Source organism: Ranitomeya imitator, chromosome 8 (assembly GCF_032444005.1).
Source record: "Ranitomeya imitator isolate aRanImi1 chromosome 8, aRanImi1.pri, whole genome shotgun sequence".
Taxonomy (NCBI): Eukaryota; Metazoa; Chordata; class Amphibia; order Anura; family Dendrobatidae; genus Ranitomeya; species Ranitomeya imitator.
In genome coordinates this window covers 64,980,490-64,993,586 of record NC_091289.1, presented here as the reverse complement: position 1 = coordinate 64,993,586, position 13,097 = coordinate 64,980,490, and the positions used below count along the sequence as shown (strand labels likewise).

General features: G+C 45.5%; 1 protein-coding gene across 1 annotated transcript in view; it reads right to left on the bottom strand.

The window, feature by feature from the left end:
* Window positions 1–13,097, bottom strand: part of LOC138647784 (cytochrome P450 2D15-like) — a 144,861-nt gene that overhangs the window by 89,269 nt on the left and 42,495 nt on the right. The window contains exon 4 of the mRNA XM_069737041.1: window positions 4,062–4,222. Within this exon, the coding sequence (XP_069593142.1) occupies window positions 4,062–4,222 (161 nt within the window). The remainder of the gene's footprint in view (window positions 1–4,061; window positions 4,223–13,097) is intronic.

Genomic DNA, 13,097 nt, shown 5'->3' with positions numbered 1-13,097 from the left:
TTGTAGGTTTAGCCCAGAGTGACATGTTTGTCCTAAGTTGTAGGCTGGTGGCCCAAGAGTGGCATGTACAGTAGAGTAGGACCCATCAGAGGGAGATCACCTTGCCGTGGTTGATGGGCACACATGAATTGGCCAATTTATGCGCTAAGAATCTTCATTTTATCTATAACTGTAAGTTTTCTGAAAAAAAAAAAATTTTGAAATTTTTTTTTATGAAAAAATATTTTTGAGTAGTATGATTCATATCGAATATTTGTCTGTGTTTTCACATGGCCTAGATTCATATACATGTGCTGCTGTGTTTCTTTATATCTATATGATACAGCTTGCAGCTTGCATGTGTTCACATTGGGAGTGCTGGTTGGTTTTTTTTTTTTTTTTCTTTCTTTTTTTCTTTATATATGTATATATATATACCGTATTTTCTGGTGTATAAAATGACTGGGCGTATAAGACGACCCCCAACTTTTCCATGTAAAATATGGAGTTTGGGATATACTCGCCGTATAAGACGGGAGTCATCTTATACGCCCAGTCATCTTATACGGCATGTGCGGACTCTCCTTCAGGCCCTGTCTAGTTATACTTACCTGCTCCGGCGCGGTCCCTCCAGTCCCTGCTTCTTCCAGCGCTGCATCTTCTTCCTGTATTGAGCAGTCACATGGTACCGCTCATTACAGTCATGCATATGCGACTCCACCTCCCATAGAGGTGGAGCTGCATATTCATGACTGAAAATGAGCGGTAACTGTGACCGCTCAATACAGGAAGAAGATGCAGCGCCGGGAGAAGCCGGGACTGCAGGGACCGCGCCAGGAGCAGGTAAGTATACGGGGAGGGGAGCGCTGCGCGATATTTACCTGCTCCTCGTTCTGATGCGGCTCCATCTCCAACGTCCTCTGGCAGTGACGCTCAGGTCAGAGGGCGCGGTGACGTAGTCAGTGCGTGCCCTCTGCTGAGCGTCAGTGCTGGAGACGGAGCCGCACGAGGAGCAGGTAAATATTGAAAGCGCCGGCGTCCTGAGCAAGAGAGGTGAGTATGTGATTTTTTTTATTGCAGCAGCAGCATTATATATAACACAGCTTTATATGGAGCATCTATGGGGCCATAATGAACGGTGCAGAGCATTATATATGGGGCACAGCTTTATGTGGAGCATCTATGGGGCCATAATGAACGGTGCAGAGCATTCCATATGGCACAGCTTTATGTGGAGCATCTATGGGGCCATAATGAACGGTGCAGAGCATTCCATATGGCACAGCTTTATGTGGAGCATCTATGGGGCCATAATGAACGGTGCAGAGCATTATATATGGGGCACAGCTTTATGTGGAGCATCTATGGGGCCATAATGAACGGTGCAGAGCATTCTATATGGCACAGTTTTATATGGAGCATCTAAGGGGCAATAATGAACGGTGCAGAGCATTCTATATGGCACAGCTTTCTATGGAGCATCTATGAGGCCATAATGAACGGTGCAGAGCATTATATGTGGCACAGCTTTATGTGGAGCATCTATGGGGCCATAATGAACGGTGCAGAGCATTATATATGGCACAGCTTTATATGGGGCCATAATGAACGGTGCAGAGCATTATATGTGGCACAGCTTTCTATGGAACATCTATGGGGCCATAATGAACGGTGCAGAGCATTATATGGGGCACAGCTTTATATGGAGCATCTATGGGGCCATAATGAACGGTGCAGAGCATTATATATGGCACAGCTTTCTATGGAACATCTATGGGGCCATAATGAACGGTATGGAGAATCTATTTTTATTTTTGAAATTCACCGGTAGCTGCTGCATTTTCCACCCTAGGCTTATACTCGAGTCAATAAGTTTTCCCAGTTTTTTTGTGGCAAAATTAGGGGGGTCGGCTTATACTCGGGTCGGCTTATACTCGAGTATATACGGTACTTAACAAAAAAGTGTGAAACAACTGAAAATATGTCTTATATTCTAGGTTCTTCAAAGTAGCCACCTTTTGCTTTGATGACTGCTTTGCACACTCTTGGCATTCTCTTGATGAGCTTCACGAGGTAGTCACCGTTTTCAATTCATAGGTTTGCCCTGTCAGGTTTAATAAGTGGGATTTCTTGCCTTATAAATGGGGTTGGGACCATCAGTTTTGTGCAGAAGTCTGGTGGATACACAGCTGATAGTCCTACTGAATAGACTGTTAGAATTTGTATTATGGCAAGAAAAAAGCAGCTAAGTAAACAAAAACAAGTGGTCATTATTGATTTAAGAAATGAAGGTCAGTCAGTCCGAAAAATTTGGAAAACTAAAAACCTTCAAGCGCTACAAAGAAACTGGCCCACATGAGGACCGCCCCAGGAAAGGAAGACCAAGAGTCACCTCTGTTTCTGAGGATAAGTTTATCTGAGTCACCAACCTCAGAAATCGCAGGTTAACAGCAGCTCAGATTAGAGACCAGGTCAATGCCACACAGAGTTCTAGCAGCAGACACATCTCTACAACAACTGTTAAGAGGAGACTTTGTGCAGCAGGCCTTCATGGTAAAACAGCTGCTAGGAAACCACTGCTAAGGACAGACAACAAGCAGAAGAGACTTGTTTGGGCTAAAGAACACAAGGAATGGACATTAGACCAGTGGAAATCTGTGCTTTGGTCTGATGAGTCCAAATTTGAGATCTTTGATTACAACCACCGTATCTTTGTGCGAAGCAGAAAAGGTGAACGGATGGACTCTACATGCCTGGTTCCCACCGTGAAGCATGGAGGAGGAGGTGTGATGGTGTGGGGGTGCTTTGCTGGTGACACTGTTGGGGATTTATTCAAAATTGAAGGCATACTGAACCAGCATGGCTACCACAGCATCTTGCAGCGGCATGCTATTCCATCCGGTTTGCGTTTAGTTGGACCATCATTTATTTTTCAACAGGACAATGACCCCATACACACCTCCAGGCTGTGTAATGGCTATTTGACAAAGAAGGAGAGTCACCAGTCACCAGACCTGAACCCAATTGAGATGGTTTGAGGTGAGCTGGACCGTAGAGTGAAGGCAAAAGGGCCAACAAGTGCTAAGCATCTCTGGGAACTCCTTCAAGATTGTTGTAAGACCATTCCCGGTGACTACCTCTTGAAGGTCATCTTAGAATGCAGAGAGTGTGCAAAGCAGCCATCAAAGCAAAAGGTGGCTACTTTGAAGAACCCAGAATATAAGACATATTTTCAGTTGTTTCACACATTTTTTTTGTTAAGTATATAATTCCACATGTGTTAATTGTTAGTTTTGATGCCTTCAGTGTGAATTTACAATTTTCATAGTGATGAAAATACAGAAAAATCTTTAAATGAGGTGTGTCCAAACTTTAGGTCTGTACTGTGTATATATATATATATAAACACACACAGTATATATATCTCCATCCCTGTGAAACTATGTAAATATATATTTTACAGGTGTGGGGTGCCCAAATAGGACTTTTGCTATTGGGCCCTGTGATTGCTATGCAGGGCGGTAATAAGGAGGACAATTTTGTATGTTGCTCGGAGTCCAAGGCTCCAGAGGTCCCAATGGCAGATTGCAATCATCATAAGCAGTGTACCGGGCAAGGAGGGGGGCCCAGACACATTTCTTGCGCAGGGGCCCCAAGCTATCAGTGTCCGCCACTGATGGGATCACAATTGATTCTTTTTGTGCTGCCTAAAAGATCATTTTACCCAGTGAACAAGCTTTTGCTCATTTATGGGTTGATCGCAGCCTATTTACATGGCAAGATAATAGTGAAATGATCATTTTTAACAACTTTACTTCACAATTATCTTTTCAGTGTAAATGCCCCTTTACTCCAGATAAATTAGATGAGCCACTAGTGCTTACTAAGCAAATTAGTGATTCAGAAAATAACACACCTACCAGTGTACTTTGTGTTACATTTTCAATATGTGAAACAATGAAAAATCTCTTTTTTTCTGTGTAACCGGCCACTCCGTGGTTGTAGAGGAGGTCGGTAACCTAAGCCATGAGCAAATACAAATAAAAAATACACAAACATGAATAAATATTTAGCTTTCTTACCTGTGCAAAAAAACCACTTTCTGCTTTTAAGGCATCTTCAAAGACACGCAGAAGTTTATTGAACTTTTCATCATCATACTCAAATCTGTCCCCAAACACTATGGAACTGATAATATTGCTAACTGCAGTATTCAGCAAAAAATGTGGGTCAAAGGGCTGGCCTGTAAATATGAGCAAAAAATACAAAACAATGCTTCAAACTATAACAGAATCCACAAAACTCTGCTTCTACAGTGGGGGAAATAAGTATTTGATCCCTTGCTGATTTGGTAATTTTGCCCACTGACAAAGACATGAACAGTCTATAATTTTAAGAATATGTTAATTTTAACATTGAGAAATGTCAGGAGGAATTTTGGTCCACTCCTCTTTGCAGATCATCTCTAAATCATTAAGATTTTGAGGCTGTCGCTTGGCAACTCGGAGCTTTAACTCCCTCCATAAGTTTTCTATGGGATTAAGGTTTGGAGACTGGCTAGGCCACTCCATGACCTTAATGTGCTTCTTTTTGAGCCTCTCCTTTGTTGCCTTGGCTGTATGTTTTGGGTCATTGTCTTGCTGGAAGACCCATTTAAATGTCCTGGCGGAGGGAATGAGGTTGTCACTCAGGATTTTATGGTACATGGCGACATACATTCTCCCATTGATGCGGTGAAGTAGTCCTGTGCCCTTAGCAGAGAAATTCCCCAAAACATAGTGTTTCAACCTCCATGCTTGACAGTGGGGACGGTGTTCTTTGGATCATAGGCAGCATTTCTCTTCCTCCAAACACAGCAAGTTGAGTTAATGCCAAAGACCTCAATTTTTGTCTCATCTGACCACAGCAACGTTTCCCAATCACTCACAGAATCATCGAAGTGTTCATTGGCAAACTTCAGACGGGCCTGCACATGTGCCTTCTTGAGCAGGGGGACCTTGCGGGCACTGCAGGACTTTAAACCTTTACAGCGTAATGTGTTACCAATGGTTTTCTTGGTGACTATGGTCCCAGCTGCCTTGAGATCATAAGTTACACCCCTGTGTAGTTTTATACTGATCTCTCACCTTCTTCATGATCAAGGATACCCCAGGAGGTGAGATTTTGCATGGTGCTCCAGATCGATGTCGATTGACAGTCATTTTGGATTTCTTCCATTTTCATACTATTGCACAAACAGTTGTGTCCTTCTCACCCACCATCTTACTTATGGTTTTGTAGCCCATTCCAGCTTTGTGCAGGTCTATGATCTTGTCCATGACAGCCTTATAAAGCTCTTTGGTCTTGCCCATGCTGTAGAGGTTAGAGTCTGACTGATTAATTGAGTCTGCGGATAGGAGTCTTTTATAAAAGGTGACTATGTAAGACAGCTGTCTTTAATGCAGGTAAAGAGTTGATTAGGAGCGCCTAACTGGTATGTAGGAGCCAGAACTCTTAATGGTTGGTAGGGGATCAAATACTTATTTCTCACTGCAAAATGCTAATAAATTTATATCATTTATACAATAAGATTTTCTGGATTTTATTTTTGATATTCCATCTCTCAATGTTCAAATGTTAAAAATGTTACCTACCCTTAAAATTATAGACTGTGTTCACGTCTTTGTCAGTGGGCAAACTTACAAAATCAGCAAGGAATCAAATACTTATTTCCCCCTCTGTATCTTTTGCTAAGGCTCTGTCCACATCGCATGCCACAACTATGGAGATGAAACCACTGTTCCGTGTCTGTGTTTCTACACAGTATATTGCACAGGTCGGGTAATTTAACCACATTGTGTCAGCCTACATTAAGGTTTTAGTACCTTGTAGGCCATATTCCTGGTGTTTCCTACTAGAATGACTGGTGGGACAGGAAGCCAATAGCTACTTTTTCTTCTATAGTATTTATCTTTATTAACGCTCTAAGGAGCTAGAAGGATAACAGTCGTAAGACAAAATGACCTTTTTCACTGGATGCTGCCAGCCAAATTAATGGGCCAGGGCCTTACCTGGTACACTTTAGGATCAATACAATGAACAATCTTCCCTTCTATGCTATGGTGTAGTAAGAGCAGAAAGAGCCTACACAGCCATAAACTGTTGGATCTACATCAGAAGCAAAAGAACAACCAGCTAGGTGGAGGACCACACAACAGCAAATTTGTAGGACATTTTAACCTCCTTGCGACCATATAACATAAATATACATCATACGATCGCAAGAAAAGTATGGTGCAGGCTCAGGAACTGGCAGATATGATACACAGCTGGCATGTGCCTGTAAAACCAGCTGCTGGAGCTAGCATCTATTTCTGAGGTTTACCATTTAAATGCCTTTGCCAATCACCGATAGTGGCATTTAAATGGTAAACCTGCTGGTGAGCACATGCAAAAAAAGCAAAATAAAGTAAAAATAGCTTTAAAAAGCTATCATAAAAAAATTAAAAGGGCTCATTATGCTATATGAAGGACTATGGAGGGTGCATTATATTATATGGAGGACTATGGAGGTGCATTGTACAGCACTATATTAACCCCTTAATCCCATATGACGTACTATCCCGTCTGTTAGGACTGGTGGAACGCACCAAGTAAATAGAGAGATGTTATTAGGTGCGTTCGCAGTCTGGGGTCCACCGTGCAGGAGAGAACCTGCTGCTAGCAAATGGCAGCGCTATATGGCGGTGGAAGCGAACTCTGTTAAGTCACAGGGCCGCGATACCGCACAAAGAGTGCAAGCAAGGAGTCACTGAACTCAGTCCCAAGACTCAGGATTTGAGTCCATCTAGACTACTTGTGCTCGACACCGCTACTGGGTGTAAGAGATAAACTGAAATAATAGTTTTGAGCACAAGAGTGCGAGCTGTGCTGTACTGGCAAACGCCACTAACCACCCAGACTTTGGCTAAGGAAGCGCTCTAATGGCGCGTGGTGCTGCGCTGGCGGTCACGGTAGTAGACGCTGTTTTGTGTGTTATAATGCTGACAGTTCAGCCGGGCGCTAGATAGCAGCCATACACCATATGCGAACAGTCATACAATAGGGAGGGGATGTTTAAAGAACGACTTGCACTCATCAACACACACACGTATACAAATGTACACTAGCGCATGGCCGTGCGGTCATGCGAACCTTTTATAGCTGCAGCATGTATAGGACCTTCCCAGAAGGACCAATGGGAGGCTGCCACAGAAGTTGAGCACCTTTAGGACCTTCCTGAAGGACCAATTGAAATTGCTGCAGTATCTGAGCATGTGACCCTCGATCTCCAATGAGAGATCTTGCCCTGGGCATGCTCAGAAGGGGAAAAGCAGGACTTAGTCCCAAAAGCATCTGCTCGCCACTGCCCAGCACTGACTTCAATGGCAGAAGCTGGAAAAGCAGCAGTAACCCTTTGCACAGAGTGAGACTGAGCAAGATGCTGGGACCGACGTCTAAGCTGAGCAGGCTCCACTGTGGCAGAAGAAGAATGGGAGACCGCAGCAGAGATGGCCCGAGATACCCCCTGTGCAGAGGCGGGAACTTAACCCCTAACATTACCCCCCCAGAGCCCCCCTCCCTGGACCTGCCTACTAGAGTTGAGCGACCTTGACCTTTTTAGAGTCGAGCCGGGTTTCGCGAAACCCGACTATCTCAAAAGTCGGGTCGAGTGAAATCGGCCGATTATGGCGAAAAGTCGGGATCGACCGAAACACGAAACCCAATGCAAAGTCAATGGGGCAGCATAGTCGGCAGTGAGTGGGGGCCAGGAAAACACCTAGAGTGCCCATTTTAATGTCAAAACCATCCATTCTTCTTAATGAAGCTTGTCAAGCGTAATTTACCTTATAATAATTGGAAGGCATTTGAAATTGGGGGTCATTTGGCTAAAGTTGTGTGGCGTAGGGCTGGTTCAAGTAATTAGTGGGCCCAGGAAATCTGGACCACGTCACGGCAGTGGAGCAGGGAGAGGTAAGTATTTCAACTTTGCAAGTGCTGTGATCCTGAGCAAGCAGGGGGGGCCCACTTGTTGGCATTGGCACTGGCACAGGGCCCCTCAAAGTACAGCGGTGTGTTTGCACGGCGGGGGCGCCTCCCACCGGCAGCAACACTTTTGCGTACTATGAGAGGCCCTGTGCCAGTGACATCGCCAACTAGTATTCCTCCCCCTACCTGATGAAGGAACCTGCACTTTCATCTGCACCTTCCTCTTTGTCCCTGTGTAAGGTGGTATGGTATGCGGGAAGAGCAACCTGACTTTCAGCAGGGTCACAATGTTGTTGTGTAGCATGCATGGGGAATGTTGCGTTATGGGTCAATGTACCAGCAGACTCATCTATCACTGGCTGGGCAATGGGCACGATGAAGTGGAAACACAGATATAGGCCCAAAGAATAAAGTGGGCTAAATGCAGTTCAAAATTGGTAACACAGGAATAACCAGGGGGCATTGCAGTGGAGGACAACTGGAATGAGAGGCTGACACAGAGAGTAGGGCCAAATCAGTAAGTAGTCGAAATGCAGTTCAAAATTGGCAACCGTAGTAAACAGGCGGCACAGCTTTGTTCAGTGGAGGAGAACAGCAAGGAGTGGCAGACACCGATAGTAGGCCCCAACCCAACTAGTAGGCCAAATGCAGTCTAACATTAACAACTACTTAACGAGAGCCTGAAAATGGAATTTCAGGACAAGAAACCAGGAGAACAGCAAGGAGTGGCAGACACCGATAGTAGGCCCCAAACCAACTAGTACGCCAAATGCAGTTGTTCCATTTAACCACAATTTAATGAGAGCCTGAAGATAGAAGCTCAGGAAAGGCAACCTGGGGAACACCTTGGAGTGTAACACACCATCTCTCTCCACCCCATACCCATTTTGTAGGCCTAATGCAGTGTACTTTTCTACAACTACTAAACGAGAGTCGGAAGACCGAAGCAATGGCAAGGAAACCTGGGGAACACCTTGGAGTGTAACACACCATCTCTCTCCACCCCATACCCAATTTGTAGGCCTAATGCAGTGTAGTTTCCAAGAACTACTAAACGAGAGCCGGAAGATCGAAGCTCAGGAAAGGCAACCTGGGGAACACCTTGGAGTGTAACACACCCTCTCTCTACACCCCATACCCAATTTGAAGGCCTAATGCAGTGTAGTTTCCAAGAACTACTAAACGAGAGCCGGAAGATCGAAGCTCAGGAAAGGCAACCTGGGGAACACCTTGGAGTGTAACACACCCTCTCTCTACACCCCATACCCAATTTGAAGGCCTAATGCAGCGTAGTTTCCAACAACTACTAAACGAGAGCCGGAAGATCGAAGCTCAGGAAAGGCAACCTGGGGAACACCTTGGAGTGTAACAAACCCTCTCTCTACACCCCATACCCAATTTGTAGGCCTAATGCAGCGTAGTTTCCGACAACTACTAAACGAGAGCAAGAAGATCGAAGCTCAGGAAAGGCAACCTGGGGAACACCTTGGAGTGTAACACACCCTCTCTCTACACCCCATACCCAATTTGAAGGCCTAATGCAGTGTAGTTTCCAAGAACTACTAAACGAGAGCCGGAAGATCGAAGCTCAGGAAAGACAACCTGGGGAACACCTTGAAGTGTAACACAACGTCTCTCTACACCACGGAAGGGCTGATTCTTAGGAAGGAAGGCTGTTGGAAATAAGCATTGCGCGTCCGAGGGTGATTATATTCTTATTAGGTATATACTCACCCTCGGACGCGCCCTGCTTCTTTATTTGGAATGAATGTTTATTTGCAATGTGGTGTTGACTTTCTCTATTATTTTGGTAATTAATGATTTTATTATTTTCATTGTTTTGCATCTTCTCGGCAATAATATAAAGAAGACGCGACAGGACAACACTCGGTGGATGCCATATCTGTGTTTTCAATTTAAAAAACCTTTCAGTTAAATACTTGCAGGATAAAGTAATTGTAGCTGGTGGCCATTTTTAGTACTGTACCAGATTTTAGTTGTGTGTTTGCTTTTAATGTTAAAATGTCTGCATTTGATATCTCACCAGTATTTTCTTTTTTATAAGCAAAATACTTTTTTTTTTATTTTATGATGTTGGTTCAAGGGGTACACGGGCAGCAGTAGACAGGTCAGTGGAGGCCTAGTGGAAGGAGGGACCGCAGACAGGCTTCGAAGCCCTAACATAATAAATTGGGCTGCCTGTAGGCAGTTTAAAATTGGTTCCAGGGGAACACGGGCAGCAGTAGACAGGTCAGTGGAGGCCTAGTGGAAGGAGGGACCGCAGACAGGCTTCGAAGCCCTAACATAATAAATTGGGCTGCCTGTAGGCAATTTAAAATTGGTTCCAGGGGAACACGGGCAGCAGTAGACAGGTAAGTGGAGGCCTAGTGGAAGGAGGGACCGCAGACAGGCTTCGAAGGCCTAACATAATAAAATGGGCTGGCTGTAGGCAATTTAAAATTGGTTCCAGGGGAACACGGGCAGCAGTAGACAGGTCAGTGGAGGCCTAGTGGAAGGAGGGACCGCAGACAGGCTTCGAAGGCCTAACATAATAAAATGGGCTGGCTGTAGGCAATTTAAAATTGGTTCCAGGGGAACACGGGCAGCAGTAGACAGGTCAGTGGAGGCCTAGTGGAAGGAGGGACCGCAGACAGGCTTCGAAGGCCTAACATAATAAATTGGGCTGCCTGTAGGCAATTTAAAATTGGTTCCAGGGGAACACGGGCAGCAGTAGACAGGTAAGTGGAGGTCTAGTGGAAGGAGGGACCGCAGACAGGCTTCGAAGGCCTAACGTAATAAAATGGGCTGGCTGTAGGCAATTTACAATTGGTTCCATGGGAACACGGGCAGCAGTAGACAGGTCAGTGGAGGCCTAGTGGAAGGAGTGACGGCAGACAGGCATCAAAGGCCTAACATCATAACATTGGGCTGTTGGCAATTTAAAATTGGTTCCAGGGGTACACGGGCAACAGTGGTCTGGTCATTGGAAGTCTAGTGGAAGGAGTGACGGCAGACAGGCATCAAAGGCCTAACATAATAACATTTGGCTGTTGGCAATTTAAAATTGGTTCCAGGGGTACACGGGCAACAGTGGTCTGGTCAGTGGAAGTCTAGTGGAAGGAGTGACGGCAGACAGGCTAAGAAGGCCTAACATAACAAAATTGGGCTGGCTGTAGGCAAGTTTAAATTGGTTCCAGGGGAACACGGCCAGCAGTGGCCTGGTCACTGTAGTAGTTGTAGAAAGAACGGACCGCAGACAGGCTTCGAAGGCCTAACATAACAAAAATGTCAAAACAATGGTATTGTCAGTGCCAGGCATTGAAGGATGTCAGCGCATAGACTAAACATTGGTGAAGCTGTGAGAGATAATTTTGCTAGTGGTAGAGCACTGTTTGAGCTGGGGGGGGGAACTGTCTTGTGGCCGGCGGTACAGGCCCAGGGCCCCTCATATTACAATGGTGTGTCTGACGTTGGGTGCGCACCACCACCGCCAGAGACACTTTATTGTACTATGAGGGACCCAGTGGCAGTGCCGTCGACCAAAAGCGGGCACACCCACCTCTTCAGACAAACAGCACTATCACGGGTGCTGGCGCAAAGTGGCGATACCACGGCCCCGTGTGGGGAGTTTGGCCATTTTGTTAGGAGTAAACATGTCGTATGCTGGACAATCAGGTGCAGAAAATTACGAGATTGGAAAAGTCATTCAGAAGAGTCCACAGGCAAGACCTTTTCATAGGAAAGTTAGGTGTCAGCCGGGCAAGGTGGGGCAAAAGATTTCGAAATCCAGTTGTGGTTCATTTTAATGAAGGTTAGATCATCTACATTTTGGGTAGCCAGACTAGTTCTTTTTTCAGTTAGTATTGAACCTGCAGCACTGAATACTCTTTCTGATAGGACACTAGCTGCCGGGCAAGCAAGCTCCTGCAATGCATATTCTGCCAATTCTGGCCAGGTGTCTAATTTGGATGCCCAGTAATCAAATGGGAATGACGGTTGAGGGAGAACGTCGATAAGGGATGAAAAATAGTTTGTAACCATACTGGACAAATGTTGTCTCCTGTCACTTTGAATTGATGCTGCAGTACCTGTCCTGTCTGCGGTCATAGCAAAATCACTCCACAACCTGGTCAGAAAACCCCTCTGGCCAACGCCACTTCTGATTTCTGCCCCTCTAACACCTCTGGTCTGCTGGTCCCTGGAGCTCGTGTGAGAACGATCACGGGCGCTGTATGCAGGGAATGCCAGAAGCAAACGGTCAACAAGAGTTGATTGTTTTGTTGCTAATATTAGTTCCAAGTTCTCATGTGGCATAATATTTTGCAATTTGCCTTTATAGCGAGGATCAAGGAGGCAGGCCAACCAGTAATCGTCATCGTTCATCATTTTTGTAATGCGTGTGTCCCTTTTGAGGATACGCAAGGCATAATCCGCCATGTGGGCCAAAGTTCCAGTTGTCAAATCTGCGGTTGTGCTTGGTTGAGGGGCAGTTGCAGGCAAATCTACGTCACTTGTGTCCCTCAAAAAACCAGAACCCGCCCTTGCCACGCCACCAATTTCCAATGACCCCGGGAAAGCTTCCTCATTAAAAATATACTCATCCCCATCATCCTCCTCATCCTCCACCTCCTCTTCGCCCGCTACCTCGTCCTGTACACTGCCCTGACCAGACAATGGCTGACTGTCATCAAGGCTTTCCTCTTCCTCTGGTGCAGACGCCTGATCCTTTATGTGCGTCAAACTTTGCATCAGCAGACACATTAGGGGGATGCTCATGCTTATTATGGCGTTGTCTGCACTAACCAGCCGTGTGCATTCCTCAAAACACTGAAGGACTTGACACATGTCTTGAATCTTCGACCACTGCACACCTGACAACTCCATGTCTGCCATCCTACTGCCTGCCCGTGTATGTGTATCCTCCCACAAAAACATAACAGCCCGCCTCTGTTCGCACAGTCTCTGAAGCATGTGCAGTGTTGAGTTCCACCTTGTAACAACGTCTATGATTAGGCGATGCTGGGGAAGGTTCAAAGAACGCTGATAGGTCTGCATACGGCTGGAGTGTACAGGCGAACGGCGGATATGTGCGCAAAGTCCACGCACTTTGA